The sequence below is a fragment of the Poecilia reticulata genome, chromosome 11, assembly GCF_904066995.2.
Source record: "Poecilia reticulata chromosome 11, P_reticulata-male-v2, whole genome shotgun sequence".
NCBI classification, from domain to species: Eukaryota; Metazoa; Chordata; class Actinopteri; order Cyprinodontiformes; family Poeciliidae; genus Poecilia; species Poecilia reticulata.
The window spans coordinates 28,299,315-28,315,688 of record NC_088840.1 but is presented as its reverse complement, the minus strand read 5'-3'; the positions used below and the strand labels follow the sequence as shown (position 1 = coordinate 28,315,688).

Genomic DNA, 16,374 nt, shown 5'->3' with positions numbered 1-16,374 from the left:
TTTAAGTAAATCGTTAGTAAAGTACGTTAAAATTTAGTATACTAAAGTATAACTTGTTTTCACCTGGCGTATCTGAAAAACGTTGACGATCTCCTTTAAATTATGTGTACAACATTTAAATGTTAATCAACTGAGTTTTTATATTTCAGGCACTAAATTTGAACAAATCACAGAAATTAAATGGCATTTCCATCACAAAATTGATGTTTAATTAGTTTATTGAATTATTTTTTGCTGACCGCAGCTTCCCACGACATATTTCTCTCCTAAGTTTCTTGTCGAGTCTTTAATTAGCTAAAAACGGTTCTGAAAGTGCAGAACAGGGTCCAATGTGATCTGTTTGGATGTGATGATCACCTCCACGCTCCTGCTTGCATCACTTTTCATTTCTACTAAAAGCACCTGTCAGATCCCAGGCTGGCTGAAATTACACTCCGATTGTTTCCTCCTGGCTGTGTCCCAGTTTGACGGCTTTATGTCAACCGGTCCCGCCGCCGCCGGACGGGTCAGGTACCGGTGACCCGTATTTCTCAGTGGGGGAAAACTGATCCGCACCTTTAATTGAGAGAAACCCGAGTGACACTCTAATGCACCACGGGGGTCAAGTACTGCGGTTAAGCTAGCCGACGTTAGCTCCACTTAAAGATTAGCTTCGCGCATACATGGTGCATTACAGTAGTAGAGCAGTATTTGGCCTTTCAGGCGAAAATAATAAACCTACTTATTACTTTCACATATTTATACTATACCCAGAATAAATATTTAATCATTTTTACTAGACGGTTTTGGAGAAAGACCATGCTAAAGTACCGTATATTAGCAAACCTGGATACGTTTGTCTCATTTCCAGCAATTTATTTCTCCAAAATAAAAAATAGGAATCCAAGAAGAATAAAACAGTATTTGTAATACTTCTTAATAATCAGATGGTTCAAAATATAAAATATGTGTACATTTTGGTGCATTGAAGAAATAAAAAACTTTTATATTAAATTGTTCTTTGTAAATTTTAATCAATTTTACTTATTTTAAATACATGTCCTATGGCACCTAGGGGCTTCCGTAGTCCAGAGCTGCACAGTGTCCAGGTTCCGTTCATCAAAATGTGTTTAGATGCTTCAGGTTATCAATCTTTGTCAAACTCAGAGTGGATTCCATGTTTTTGTGTCTCCAGCCTGAGTGAGCCGTCCCTCCTCTCCCCGGGTCAGGACCTCCAGTTGGACGGATGTTCTGGGTCTCGTCTCTCCAGCTGTTTACAGATGCAGCCTCCACCTCCTCCACCCTTCAGCAAACCCTCCACCCTGCTGCCCTGCAGCAACTGCGACCAGCAGCAGAACCAGCAGCTCCAGAGCTGCGGCCGACCGGCCTACATCCACTTCTCCCGGGCCATCCGGCCTGCCGCCCGGCCCGCTCCGGTGAGGCGGCACTCACACAACCCAGATGTGAGCGGGGAGATGCAGGGGGACTTCCGGCGCTGCAACTCCTCTTCCTGCCAGGGAGAGACTCTGTTTGTGGTGGGGAAGCCGTGTTTCCTGGGCTGCGGCCGGCGGCCCGCTGCCGCCACCGGGCCTGCAGGTCGAGCTCAGCTCCACGTCTTTCTGCCCAGCGAGGGCAAACCGGAGGAGGCGGACCGGGAATCCGTGGATGAAGGCTTCATGGATGAACTGGACTGCAGGATTACAGCTCTGAAGCTGCAGCACACCCTCACCAACAACTCCTAGAAAATATTCATTTCTACCTTGAGCTGACTAGAGTGCTCCAACCAGTTTGTGGACCTTGACCTCTGACCCTACCAAGAGTCTGAGCAGAAGAGTTTTATCATCAGACGTCAGAGGTTAAATGGAGGGATTATTTTATTCTTTATGGTGTAAAAACCATTGGATAAATATTTCTAATAACCGTCAGTGGCGCGAAAAGTGGATATAAGCTCGATATGCTATGTGGGCGCTGCCCTAGAGGGGGCGCCAAACAACGGCGTAAAAATTATTTCTAGTCTCTATTTTCTGCATTTGGCAGCTGTCTATGGTGTGTTATATAACAGAGTCACGCTGCAATACACACCAGAAAGTACAAAGTTGCACCACTGTATGTTAGTCTTATACTGTATATTGTTATTATCATTAGTATTAGTGTTAATCTTGTTTTTTATATATTGTTTTTAACATTTTAAGAACTTGTTTGTGTGAACCTTCATATCAATTTTTCTGTTGTACCTTAATTTCCCCTTTGCTTAACAATAAAGGTTGTTTCTGTTCTGAAACGTCATCAGAGAAGTGAACAATATTATGAGATTTCTGAACTAGATACTCAACTAATAATATCAGTTATCATTTACTCCTGTGGTCACATATTTAAATGAACCTTTAAAGATGTGTGGAGAATGAAAAACTTGAATAAAAAAAAACATTCAAGTTTATAGTCATACTTTCAGAAAATAACAAAAACACAGAGGAATCAGCTGCTGTTTTAAATGTGGGGCGATTTTTATTATTGACATTAAACAATATTAAACTAATTACCAACAGTAATAACACAAATTTTATACTAACACTAATATTTATAATCAGTGTTATAAGAACACTAATTATACCAAGAATATTTTAAGAACATGTAGCTTCTTTTTAAATAAATTTTGTTATTTAACCAGGTAAAACCCCATGGAGATCCAGACCTTATTTGCATTTGAAACGCAGGTTGCTCCAGCAACACACAACAACCTGGTTACACAAAAGTAAAACTAATTATACACAAGTTCAAAACAAATGACAAAACAGTTTAAAAGCAATACTTGATTAATACAGTCACATTGTTTATTTAATAAAACGCTCAAAAATTATTTCAACGAATTACTTTCTAAAAAAGTGAAGTATTTTTATTTTAGTATTTGTTTTATGCATCATCTTTATATGATCAGTATTTGTTATGATTTGTTCATTACATAATGTTTTAGTGTGTTATCACAGATAAACATTTGTTTTATAAAGAGAATTTAATGTAATGATGATAATCAAATAGCACTCTTCAAATAATATCTGAAAAGACAAAACAGTCAAACAGGTAATCATGTTATCATAGCTGTTAAGCACTAAATGTAAGCATTACTGGTTGCAACATTTTATATAATTTATTTTTTAGCACCGTTTAATAAATATCCAGCCACTGCCCGCAGCGAACTGTCCTTTTTTAATTCAGAAAACCGTTTCTAACTGTATGGCCTGCCACTCACAATATGGCGGACAGACACGCTGAGCTAAGTCTTCCGGGTCGAATGGAACGCGGAATAACGCTTCCTGCCGCTACCAAAAGTAGAATTGAGCCGGATAATGTAGGTCTGCCAGGACTGGGGTCAGGTTCCGGTTTCAACTGGGTCCAGACTGGGACCAGTTCTTCTCCACCGAATATGGTTTGCTGCTGTGCTTTCCCTGGCTGCGCCAACAGGGCGTACTCCTGGTCGCCGTACAGGTTCCACCGCATTCCGCTGGCGGACCTCAACCTCCGCATGTTGTGGCTGTCGGTGCTGAGGATGGATGTCAACACGCCGCCAGCCGCGATGAAGCATCTCCGCGTCTGCAGCGCTCACTTCACGGATGATGATTACATCGGGAAGGGGGAGAATAAAAGAGGACAGCTGCACCTGAAGGACCACGCTGTCCCATCCTTCTCACTGGTCAATTTTACTTTTTTCACTTTTTTTTTATTAGAAAAGTCATGTATAATGTACAAAACACGTCAGGGAAGTAAATCTGACAGAACTGTTTTAGGAACAGAGCTCGTAAAGTTTAATTTTGTAAATCAGAAAATAAAAACAAACAAAAACAATTTCTATATATAATGAAGCATAAATAATAAAGCATGATGTCGCTCATAGCACAGAATTAGACTAAATAGATCTGCCCTAATGGATCAGACACACTGTCACAATACCAGATCTAGATTTTTTTCAATATCGGGACAGAGAAAGATGCGATCGGTGCAACAAGGTAATGCTGGGTTGCATATGACGTATTACCGATGTGACGCATTGCCCTCTTATGCTTTTTCCTCTTTCCTACTTTTTTGAAACTAATGTTCATTTATGAGGGCAGAAAACTAAACCAAACTCATCCTGTGTTAAAAAGTAATCAACTTTAATCCCTGCCAGATCTCTAGAATCAAAACATCTGAAACAGCACCAGCATGACAGCATGAAGTAGGCTGAAAGATCCAGGAAAGCAAAATATCGTCCTCTGATCTGAAGAAAAACAACAGATGAGAGAAAGTCTGTCATTCATTTCACTGGATTTTATTTAACACGAAATAAATAAAAAAAAACCATGCCACACATTTGAAAAGTTTATTTGCAACTAAAAAAAAAAACAGCTGATAATTTTGTGTTAATTATAATTATGGTTTGGAGCATGATGTTTGATATCTGAAGTCTGGCTGTTATCAGTTATTAACACTGCTGAATTATCATTCGTTAGCAGCTGTACATGTGTGTGAAGCTCAGTAAACACACCTGTGTTCATGCTCTACTGCTCTCCCAGGTTCCTCTAGAGACCCTGGCAGCTGATACTGACCCAGAGGTGAAAGGTCATGGTGTCGACGAGCCGCCTGTGTCCATTCAGAAGCAAACTGTTGTTCTGAAAACACCGAGAACATCAAAACCTCCAAAACTTCAGAATAAAGGTAAATAATTAGAACGGCTACATTTTCAGTTTATTCCGACGGGAAGGCAGGTGATCAGATGTTATTTAATAAACTGTCTTTTCATATTTTATTTTGCTGGTACGTTTCCAGGAGCCCAGAATGTGTTGTTGATTCCTCGGGACCCCTACTGTGACGTCATGAGTCGCTGGCAGCTTTCGGTTCGAGCTCGGCCGTCGTCAGACCCGGTTTGTTTGGTTTTCTTACAGATTTTGAATTTTGCCAAACTATTGCACAGTTTGGCAAAATGAACTTTTTGAGTTTCAAACCAATCACCAAACAAGAAAAACAAAACAAAAACACCCAAAACCATTTTGCCATTTTCTGGCAACAATTTACTGCATTTTGGTGTCTGGAAATCAAGCTCTTTCCAAAACATCCCGATACAGCTATTACAATCGGCAGGCACTAACCCTCACCTAGCAACCATGGGGGCCTACAGGAGCAAATGTGGAAGAAACACATGAACGACGCAAACTACAAAACACACTAACAGAAAAAAGCAAATCCTAAAAACAAAATGCTGCAATCACAGCATTTAGAAATAGAAACTAAAGGGAAAATATCACCAATAGCAAAATCAATATTAAGTATTAAATGCCACAAAAAGGAAGTCTTGTTTTCTGTGGTTGCAGCATTTTTTCTTTACTGTGTTTTGCTGTTCTGCGATGTGCACAAATATCAAAACTAGCTGCAAACACATGAATGATGGGAACTCTAAAACACACAAATGGACACAAATAATAAATAAATGAAGCAGAAAACGCTAGAAGCACTTAAACTGGAGGATATTTTAAATATACAAAATAAAATATGACAACAAAAAACCATATACAACCAAAATCAGAAATAAAATGTAACATCATGTTGATAACAATGCATGAGTTTTTCTTCTCAAAGACCAATACACTTTAAATTTCTAAAAGACAATTGACACTAAAACTGAAAGATATTGTAAATGTTCAAAATAATTCAAAACAAAACTGAAAAACAGAAATAAAAACCACATACAACCAAAACCATAAAAAATGGTTTATGAAATCTCCGTAAACAAAATTGCCCTTCAAAAATAATCACCAGAAAGGAAATCCTGGAGTTCACTTTAATTTATTATGCGATTAATTGCTTAATTCCTTATTGCAACAGTGTTATGTGGCAGTAATCAGGTCTGTGTGTGGCTGGAGATGGTGAACTCGGGTGTTACAACCTACTTATGTTTTTAACAGAGAGGAGGCGATCACTTTTTCACACTCGGCCATGTTTGGATATTTACCCCTTAGTAATAAACATCTTCATCTAAAAACAACATTTTGTGTTTAATTGTGTCCTCTGACTGAATTTTAAATCAGAAAGGGACAAACTTTTTCACACCGTTGTGGTTCAGTCTGACTCCGGGCCACGAGGTGGCGGTAGTTCTCGTTTAAGTTGAGGTAAAGAAGGAGAGTTCAGCTGTTTTTACCGCTGTACAATGCCTGGTGGAAAAGACAGGTGTTTTGTTGTTGACTGCTTTGAACAACATGCCTCCATGCACGTCCTCCCAGCCGAGGCGAACAGAACTAAGTGGCTCCGCTTCATCTTTGACGGAAAAGTCCCGTCCCCAGGCACACTGCCGAAGAAGATTGTAGTTTGCGCAAATCACTTCACCACAGACAGCTTTGAAAACTACCGACAGTATAAGGCAGGATTTGCATTAAGACTAAGACTGAAGAAAGGTTCCGTTCCCACTATTCGCTTCAAATTCGACGATGACGGAGATGTAAGTACAGCATAACGCGTTCGGAGTGAACATTTATAGCACAAGCTAACGCTAACAATAGGCTGATGTGTCTCACAAATAACGTTTTACCGTTAGTTGCCATTCAGAAACGGCTCCTGGTTGCCTGCTGGTTGTGAAGGAGGCTCCATTTCGTCTGCTTCTGGGTTAAAAATGTGTCGTTGTCTTGCGTATCTCTTTGCAGCCATTTGCACGAGTAGAAGGCGAGATGAAAACATTGAGTTGGGGGGCGTGGCCAGCAGCAGCTTATTTGCATAAAAGTGGCAGAACCTTAAAACAGCTCATTTTGATTGGAGCCAGAATTCAGGAGGCGAGATCCACCTGAGTGTAGAAAATGTGGTGAGGATGTTTCATGTAGGCCATAGTAGGGTGTGCAACGGGTTCAAACGGCGAGAAGCGCTGCAAACTACAAAACAAACAAAAATAAATAAATAAATGCAACAGGAAGAGGTTTAAATCAGAAAACAAATACAACAAATGAAATGCTGCAAAAACAAGCTTAAAACGCTGCAAAGCTGCTAAACAAAATGGAAGTCCTTCATAGAAAGTAGAAGTCCTCCATACCACCAGGGGGAGTCTGGAGTAGGTACCTAAGTTAGTATGCGAAAATATGTGTTAAAAAACATCAAGAATATGTTCCTACCTACCTACCTTCCTTCCTTCCTTCCTTCCTTCCTTCCTTCCTTCCTTCCTTCCTTCCTTCCTTCCTTCCTTCCTTCCTTCCTTCCTTCCTTCCTTCCTTCCTTCCTTCCTTCCTTCCTTCCTTCCTTCCTTCCTTCCTTCCTACCTCTGTCTCTCTCTCTCTCTCTCTCCCTCTCTTTCTTTCTTCACACATGAGAATAAATACTTTGCTTTATTGTTTGTTGTGAGATTTAAGGTGTCAGTTATACTGAAATGTGATAATTAGAAAATTACATTTTTCTAATGCAGCATTTGATCATTAACTTTAGGAAACTGTTTGCTTCAGTTATTTGTTTCCAGATCTTATTTGCTGATGATGTTTTCAGTTGTTGGCTCTGGTCAAAAATAGCATTTAGTCTTCCAAAAAAAACTGTTCTTTATTAAAGATATTTTATAGGATCTGAAAATGTGTTTCTTTGATTTTAATTTGAGTTTTTTTTTAGTTTTTGCATATTTATTTATTTTTTTCTGTGTATTATTTCATTTTATTTTGGAAAGCCTCTCTGATTATTTTATTAATGCATTTATCATCTGCCATGTGAATTCCTCAATTATTAGATCATGTAGCTCAGATTTTAAGTTTTTCTAAGTAAACTAATATTGCATGATTTCAATGAAACCTGCAGGAATCACTTTCTTTGCAGAAGCTCCTTTCATTACTTAATAAATATTTAACTAAAACAATAACACCCCATTTTCAATTCAGGTTTTGTTGCGTATAATTATTGCTTACAACGTTACAATTATTTTATACAGTGCTGTTATGATATGGAAGTTGTGCACATAACACACTTAGAAAAACTGTCAAAATGTATAATTATTAAGTAATTAGAAATATCCTGCTTTTTATTGTCTCAGTGGGAAAATTAAAGTGTAAACACAGCAAAGTGACAGGGAAACAAAGCATGCAGGTTTACACAAAGGTAAACGAATAAAAACAGAATAAAAAATAAAACTGTACAGGAAGGACAAAATTTCAACATAAAATAATGCGCAGTTATTAAAAATATACTCTGATCCAAAGGGATGTGCAACTGAGTAGAATAACAAATCTACAAAATGTGCTTGTGGATTTGTGCATTTAAAAAAAGTCAGAATAAAAATGGAAACAACAGAGATGTTATTGAAAAGAACAATCTGCAGATCCAGATAAAAAAAATTTTAAAAAATATATATATATATAAATATATATATATATATATATATATATATATATATATATATATATATATATATATATATATATAAATATAAAAAAATTGGGGCTTGATGCTTTCAACAACAACAAAAAAAACATAAACATAAAGTTGTTTCTAAGCTTTATTTGTATTTTTAAGTGCGGGAGTCACTGTACATTTGGCAATAACACAGCTCCCTGGATATCTTTTATGCAAAATGTTCATTTGTTAGTCTTCAATTTGAACTCTCCAATAAAATTTACTTCTATGTACAACACCGTTTATATATATATATATATATATATATATATATATATATATATAGTCGCGGGCGTATGTGTTTACTACATTATTTATTATTTGTTGTGAACGTGGATAAAACGTTTGTGAATTCACCATAACTCAAGTGATTCGATTTAATAACCTGCCGTGACGTCACGAACACGCTGATTTTATTTGCTACCGCTTGGGGGCGGTAATGTGTAATTCCACAGCGTTACCAACCGACAATAAACGCCAAGAAGAATCAAAAAAGGCATTCTGCAAAAAAGCCGTGTAGTTGGAATAAATGTGAAGTAGTTTTCCAGATTTACAACCGACCGGAGGAGAAAACGCTCCATCTCAGACAGTTTCTGGTGCAAACATGGCGGAAGCTGGAGACGGAGCCGAGCAGCAGGCCAGCTATCAGGTCCAGGTCAGCGGCGCGGTAAGCTACAGTCTGCACGCTGCCTTAGGCTGGAACAAGCTCTTCATAGCGGGCCCAGATACGCCCAGCAGGGGAAGGAGCGAGTCTGAGGGGTCAGAAACGGTTTATTGAGACCAAAGAGCGGAGATACTGGTAGCTAACCGGACAACGGGGATAAACAGAAAGGCTAGCTTGGCTTAGCAGGCGGTCGGTTAGCCACAGGTTCTGCTTTCTATTGAGCGGTTTAGATGTTTAGCGATCATGGATGAAGCAAAAAATGTGCATTTCAGAGAGAGAAAAACAAAGCAATCATGCTCAAGCTGACCCTGCAGCCGCTGCAGCAAAACGCTAACAAATATCGCGAGATTGCAAAAATGAAAAAGGAAAATAAAAACTCAGACAAATCAACACGATGTAATTTATGCTTTTGTTTATTTTATCTGCTACACAGTCTCTAAATGTTTTGTCCATCCACGTTACCTTTAGCTTATTGATACTAGCTACGTGGTAAAGTTGTGTTGTAATCAAAGAGGGAGACATCGCGAGAGTTGCCTGGCCATTGGCGATTTTTGATTCATGAATACGATTAGTTGTTTTATGACCACAAGTTAAAAAAAAAAACCCCAGCTATAAAACATTTTATATGCAAAGATTATGTAAATTAATATTTTTTATTACTGACGTGTGGATAGATGAGTGAGCATAAGATAATATTTACTCTTGAGTCGACATTTCTGACTAAACATAATTGAATTCAGATTTGAGGCATCAAAAAAGGTGAGTATAAATGGTTAAATATTTTATAAAAAATAAGATTCAGCAACGCTGAGATACTGTTTAATAGATTCTCAAAGTTTCATAACCTTAAGTAAGAACAAGTGTCATGTTGTTGTTATCTAAACAACTGTTTCTCTTCTCAGGCGACACAGGAAACAGACAGTGACTCCACAGACGCCGTATCAGAACCAGGAACGTCAAAGGATGCAGGAGATCAGAAGTCTGTTGGCGAAGCTTCGCCCGTTGTGTCCGAGCACAAAGAGGACAGCAGCGGCGGTGAGAACGAGACAGAAAGTCAGGAAGCCAAAAATGACGAACTTAAAAACGATGAATCTTCTTCAGAGGCCGTTTCTCCTCGCGATGTGCTGAAAATGGTTTATGTTGACGAATCAGAGGAAAGCGAAGAAAAACCGGAGGAGAAAGAGGACAAGACGATGGAGGGAGCAGACGTCAGCGAGATGGACACCAAGACTGATCTGAAAGAGGACGAAAAACAGACAAACTATGAAATGGAGGAGGAAGAGGAGAACAGGAAGGAGGAAGAGGAGGAACAGGAGAACAAAAAAGAGGAAGAGGAGGAGAACAGGAAGGAGGAAGAAGAGGAGAACATGGAGGAGGAAGAGAGCAGGATGGAGGCGGAGGAAGAGGACAGCAGGACATCAGAGGAGAAATCGTCGTTTGCTGCTAAGCTGAGCGCGTCTGCAGCCGACGACCTTGACGAGATGATGGACATCGGGACGGTGGACCAGATGGAGCAGGAAGCTCTGATGAAGGAGGAGGATGAGGAGCAGGACCGCTCGCCTACAAACACAAACACAGGTACGCAGCATAGTTTTTCCATTCAATCTTGATATGGCCAAAAAAAAAAACCTCACCATGCATCAAAACTTTATCAAAAAATGGGAATTTTTGAGAAATTGCTGTGTTTCCATTAAGAAAATGTCTAATTGTGCAATTATGTGGTCAATGTAAAAACAATCAATAACAATAAACATCGTAATAGATATGCTATCAATATCAGTTGAAAATGCGACTAATAAAATGTTCAACAATTTCACCAAACTCCGATCCAGAACCGCACAGCATTCTGGGAGATGTAGGCAGAGCACCATCTTGTGTGGCTATCTAAGCTAGGATGGTGGCATCAACTAAGCCTCTCTCTCTTTGGTTACCTAGCAACAAGCTGCTGAGCAACAAGCAGTTTCAAGTTCCTCAACTCTGGTTACCAAGCAACAACCTGCTGAGCAACTTGCACAGCAACAGATTCAGATTTTTTTCCATCTCTGGAGGAAACTGAGGGTAAAACAGGAAAGGCTGCATCTCGATTTGGCAGTATTTCAGATATTTAGAACAAAAACTATTCAATAATTATTGATATCGACTGATATGAAACGTTTATATGGTGAGATGTGTTCCAGCCCTAAACACGCCCTGAGAAAAACTGGATGTAAACGGTCAACATGCAGAGCAGCAGTGATGTGACTGAACGAGCAGCACGAAGGCGTGAAGGCATCACGGCTTCGATCCGTTTTCCTAAACGGTCCGGTCGGGGAGGCGTGAATTCGTAATCAAAAAGCAGACTTCGCTCCGCCTACAAACCTTCGGTTGAAGTGAACTCTGGTTCGGTCTGAATGTGAACGCTCCAAAAGCAAGATGTGGGCTACAGCGCAGGGCATTAATGGACTCGGTTTGATTTGGGGCCAAAACTGCAACATTTGTTACACTTTTCAGGTTTGAGGCGGTGGATTAATGTCTTTGTTTTTATTTCCCCTCGAAGTTTCCACACTGGAAGACGGAAACTCCGCTGAGGAAGAGGAGGAGGGAGCCGACGTGAAACCGTCAGCTTCAGATTTGATGCAGTCGAGCTCGTCTCCGTCTCCGTCAGCGGGAAGCACAGGTAGGCGAGCCGACGGCAGCGAGCAGCGCCGCTTCGGCTGCGAGGAACGGATCTGATGTAGCAAAGACCAAACGGCTCAGTGTTTGTCTTTATGGGTCTGGAACCATAATTCAGCTTTAAAAACAAAAAACCTTCGTCCAAAAATGAAATCTTCAAACACCAAAAATTAATCAACAAGTTAGTTTGAGCTCTTAAAATGTTATTTTAAAATTTCTCTCGTACTGGACCCGTTTTTGTCCTCCTGTGTCCAGGCAGAGACAGCTCCTCGCCTGCTGCCGTGGTCAACGGGATGAAAGTGGTGAAGTTGTCCTTCCCCAGATCAGACTCTGTAAGTCGCTCTTCGGACAAAAATATTTTTTTTTCAAAGCTAACTCTTTCTTCCTTCTGGTCGTCGTTGAAGTCTGAGTGTTTTTTGTTTTTTTTCCCTGAAGCTGGAGGGGCAGACAGAGACCGAAAACAGGAAGTCGTCTCCTTCGCCGCCTCTGGCCAAAGTGAAGGACGAGCCGGTGGACGAGGAATACGAACAGGCGCTGATTTCCTCCACGTCTACGGCCAGCGTGAAGGACGAACCCGCCAAGGTGAGTTCACGCGTGAGTTCATCCAAAGAAAAAACAAAACTAATTAAACCAAACCACAATCAGACTTCAGTGTAAACGGTTTGAGACCCGCATGTGCAGGAGAAGAACGCAGCAGCGCTCTGTGGCTGTAAAGATGGCCGCCATGATGGATGGATTTTAAAGTTATTCAGTAACGAGCTGAAAGTATCGTCTCCAGATCAGAAGCAGATGAAGGAAGCTGATATAAAGTCTGAGTTTTTTTGTTTTTGTTTGTTTGTTTTTTAGAATTGGCGTTTCAGTTAAGGAAATTTATTTTAAAAATGTCAAATTGCTCAATTTTATGGTCAACGGAAAAGCATCTCCTTTTAAAACAATCAGATACAATTTAGTTCCACATATGGAAGCAGAACAGATCAGACTTTATCGCTTGAAATGATCGGACTGTTCAGATCGCCGTGAAAAAGTCGGCTTTGGGTGGCATTCGCCTGCTGCAGCACCGCAGCTGTCATGTGTGAAAGCTGCTGTGCTGCAGCTGCTGGATGCATCCCAGCTGCAGTACAGCAGCTGGGATGCTGCAGCTGCTGGATGCATGCCAGCTGCAGCACCTGAATCCAACGAGCAGCTCGTTATCAGGGCTCTGCTGCAGCTGGGAAAAGCTGCTGCTCTGCAGGACTTGGACTCCTCTGGGTCTGAGGACGGTCTGCACTTCACTGGGCTAAAACACAGGAAGTCAAATTTTTACCTGGAAAAAACCCTCAATACTGAACTGGGATTCAGAACCTGGAGGCTAGACGGCTTAAAAAATATGTATCTTTTAACTATTTATGCTAAAGAAGAATGGTTGCAGTCTATTCGTAGAGACGTTTGACTCGGAGTTGAGGTTAAAGGTCACAGAGTGATGGAGGCCCCTTATGAGAAGGAGAAGAAAATAGGCTGATGTCCCAGCTGTTGGAAGATGTTCTGAAATCCTGCAGGCCTAGTCAAAGTCACTGAACTAATCCGACCTTAACACCGTGATTTAAAAACATTAACAGATGTTTGTTCTTTTCAAGTCAGTGAAAAAATCTTCAGTAAAATCCTTCAGAGAAACATTTATCCAGATAAAACTAAATCGATGTTGACTTTCTGCTTTGTGAATTTTAAAAACATAAATCTAAATTTGAAAAAAATAAAAACAAAAATGGAGCATATGACTGAGTATTTGGGCCATCTTAGATAAATATTGCATGGAACAAATTTCCAACATAAAACGTAAATATTTCTAGATTAATTTCATATTTATAGGAAAAAAATCTGGTAATTCTCTGAAAATTATAATTTTCCATGACTAGAGGCATACATTTGCAATATTAGAACAAAATTATTATTATTGTTTGACTGAAGTGGCAAATTTAGGAGATGCAGAAAATATCCGTTCTGTTTCCAGGATCGGAACCAGACAGGATGCAGATATTTCAGAAAATATCTTGGTTTTTATTGTTAAAAATAACAATATTTATTAAATGTTCCATGATTTAAATGTTCCTTTAATCATGGAACATTTTCTTATTAGGTCTTTTCACTGTGAGAATATTCAGCTTTTTCTATTGGGGTTTTTTTAAATAACATTTTTGGAGAAAATTTATTTCCTTCTTTGTGGATTCATTATTATTGCTTTGGCTGCAATGACCCCAATACTCTAGTGTTTTTTTTTGTTTGGCACGATTAAAATACAGATCAAAGATCTTATAAAAAATAATAATACAGGAAAAGGAAAAAGCCCAATGCAGTTATGTAATCTTTCTCTCAAATAATCTAGAAAAATAACATAATTCACCAGCTAATCATGGATTTAAGAAGACAGTCAGAGAAAACGGAAAAAATAAAAACGTTCATACTCTGTCTGCTACTTATGCATTTTGCTGCTGCTTTGATCCAAAACCAATAATTCGGTTGCCATCGCAGCCCAGCTGCTGAGAAGGAAGATGGCGTCTGGTGTTTGTGACGTCGTCTCCGGTTCCTCTTGTCGACAGGACGACCTGCGGATCGGCTCGGTCTTCTCCGTGTCTCCGTCCGGAGAAACGCTGCCGTGCGTCAACCCGTCCTCCGTCCACATGTCCTGCTCCAACTGCAGGAAGAACCTGATGAAAGGACAGACGGCGTTCCAGAGGAAGGGTTCGCCGGCGCTCTTCTGCTCCACCTCCTGCCTCTCCGCGTCGCTGCCCTCCTCCAAAGGAGCCACCAAGTCCTGCGTCTTCTGCCAAAAGTAACGACACGCTGCCAAAAACCTGATCCTCACTTTTCTAAAGAGAGGAGCTACAAACGACAGAAAATATTTCAGAAAGTGCTTTTTATCTCAATCTGTGGATTATATGATGGAATATTAGGACCAAAATATGAGAATAGTCATAATATTAGAATAAAGATGCCAATGTTGCCAGAAAAGGTATTAAAATTAAGTTGTTTTAATGAAAAAAGCAAAAATCAGTTTTCTTAGTTTGCTCAATTGTTTCAAAGTTCTGCAGCTGATGATAATTTCATGCTAATGTGCTAAAAGATGAAATATTTAGATTATCTGTAAAACTTACAACAAAGTATAACTTCAGAACATTTCTGATTTAAATGTTATTTTTCATGTTGAAGTTTCCCTAAAATGACGATTTTGTTCCAGCATTATTTTCTTGTAATATTATGATTATCAAATCATTTATCGATTTATCGCGATAAATTTCTCACAAGATATTGATTCACCACTGTCACAATAAATTCCCATTAACTAAAAAACTAAAACTATCCATATTGTTGGGATTGTTGGTTTTAATATTTTGCTCCACTGTTAATTCAGTTAAAATGTATCAAAAGATTTGAAAATATGATTAAATGATGTTTAGTGACAGAAATCACATTTTTATGACTTGTGTCCTAAAGAGACATTTTATAAACGGGAATGTTTATCAAGAGCACTGTTTGTTTGTGGGGCTAAAATGACCTAAAAAGTTGTAATAAACAGTTGGCATCACTTTTATTTTTATCACAGAATGTAATAATTATGAACTTTAAGTCCAAATTTGATTCTCGTAACTGAAAGTGAAAAAAATCTTGGCCTGGTCCTGATATTCTGTCACAGACGTGACTTGAATTAAAAGTCAGTTAAACAGAAGCTTTAAACAAGATGGCCGCCGTGGGCCGCTGACACTGGAAACACCAGGAGGGGAAAAATCCAGATTTTCCAAATCTGTTTTTAGTGAATAAGGTGGTTTTATCGCCACGCCGCCCTCTGAGCCAATCGGGTCTCGATCGGCTCTGAGACGCGGCTGCGCTGCTCTCCTCCAGGTCGATCCTCCGGACCCAGGATGCGGTTCTGGCTCCAGACGCCAACGGCGCCATGAAGGAGTTCTGCAGCCAGAACTGCGTCACTTCCTTCAACTACAAGAAACACACGCAGAGCATCCGCGCCGCCGCCGCGCCGTGCAAAGCGCCGCAGACGCAGTCGCTCTGCAGCATGTGCTCCAGATTCAGCACCGTGAGTTCAGCGGACCAGAACCCGGTTCTACCGGCTCGCCGCTGTGAAGCTACATTTTTCTGCTCTCTCCGCAGAGCAAACACGAGGTGATCCTGCGCGGCACCGTCCACAAGATGTGCAGCGACGCGTGCTTCAACCGCTTCCGCACCGTCAACAACCTGACGATGGCGGGCTGCGCCAGCTGCGGCTCGTTCTGCCAGAGCAAACCCGTCATGCTGAAGCTGGAGGACAGCAGCAAGACGCTCTGCAACATGGACTGCCTGGCCAAATACAAGGAGGTACCTGAACGCCTCGCCGCTGCCTGACCCGCCGACACGAGTTTCACTCCACTTCCTACTGCAGACACTTCACTACAAATAAAATATTAACTTGCAAGTAACTTTTCAGCAAGAAATAGGAGACTGGTTAAGTAAATAATTGATCAAAAAACGGTTCTAGGTTCACAGATGATTTCACTTATAACTTGACATTTTTCCCAGTAGAACTGGTGTTTTATCAATATTAACAAATTGTTGACCTGAAACTAGTTCCTACGCTGCAAAAACACAAAATCTTACTAAGTATTTTTAGTCTGGTTTCTAGTTATTACACTTAGACAAAACTAACTTACAAGTACATTTCTTAATAATTCTTAATG

The 16,374-nt window shown here is 40.0% G+C and overlaps 1 protein-coding gene and 1 long non-coding RNA gene across 5 annotated transcripts in view; one reads left to right on the top strand and one right to left on the bottom strand.

Annotated features, from left to right (window-relative positions):
* Window positions 1-3,268: 3,268 nt before the first annotated feature.
* The window catches only part of zmym4.1 (zinc finger MYM-type containing 4, tandem duplicate 1), a 30,455-nt gene continuing 17,349 nt past the window's right edge, over window positions 3,269-16,374 (top strand). The window contains exons 1-11 of one of the 4 annotated variants that reach the window (XM_081612356.1): window positions 3,300-3,667; window positions 4,527-4,668; window positions 4,780-4,874; window positions 9,925-10,057; window positions 10,124-10,600; window positions 11,559-11,678; window positions 11,930-12,006; window positions 12,110-12,256; window positions 14,248-14,480; window positions 15,548-15,737; window positions 15,812-16,015. In XM_081612356.1, the coding sequence (XP_081468482.1) occupies window positions 3,401-3,667; window positions 4,527-4,668; window positions 4,780-4,874; window positions 9,925-10,057; window positions 10,124-10,600; window positions 11,559-11,678; window positions 11,930-12,006; window positions 12,110-12,256; window positions 14,248-14,480; window positions 15,548-15,737; window positions 15,812-16,015 (2,085 nt within the window). In that variant the 5' untranslated portion in view covers window positions 3,300-3,400. Of the gene's footprint in view, window positions 3,668-4,526; window positions 4,669-4,779; window positions 4,875-6,029; window positions 6,443-8,793; window positions 9,026-9,924; window positions 10,601-11,558; window positions 11,679-11,929; window positions 12,007-12,109; window positions 12,257-14,247; window positions 14,481-15,547; window positions 15,738-15,811; window positions 16,016-16,374 lie in introns of those variants that run through there. The other 3 variants (XM_081612355.1, XM_017307517.2, XM_081612357.1) reach the window with 3 other exon arrangements.
* Window positions 4,109-4,621, bottom strand: LOC145553628 (uncharacterized). The gene is made up of 2 exons (XR_014089686.1): window positions 4,499-4,621; window positions 4,109-4,231 (listed from the first exon to the last, which is right to left on the bottom strand). It is a non-coding gene; the product is annotated as an uncharacterized LOC145553628 (long non-coding RNA).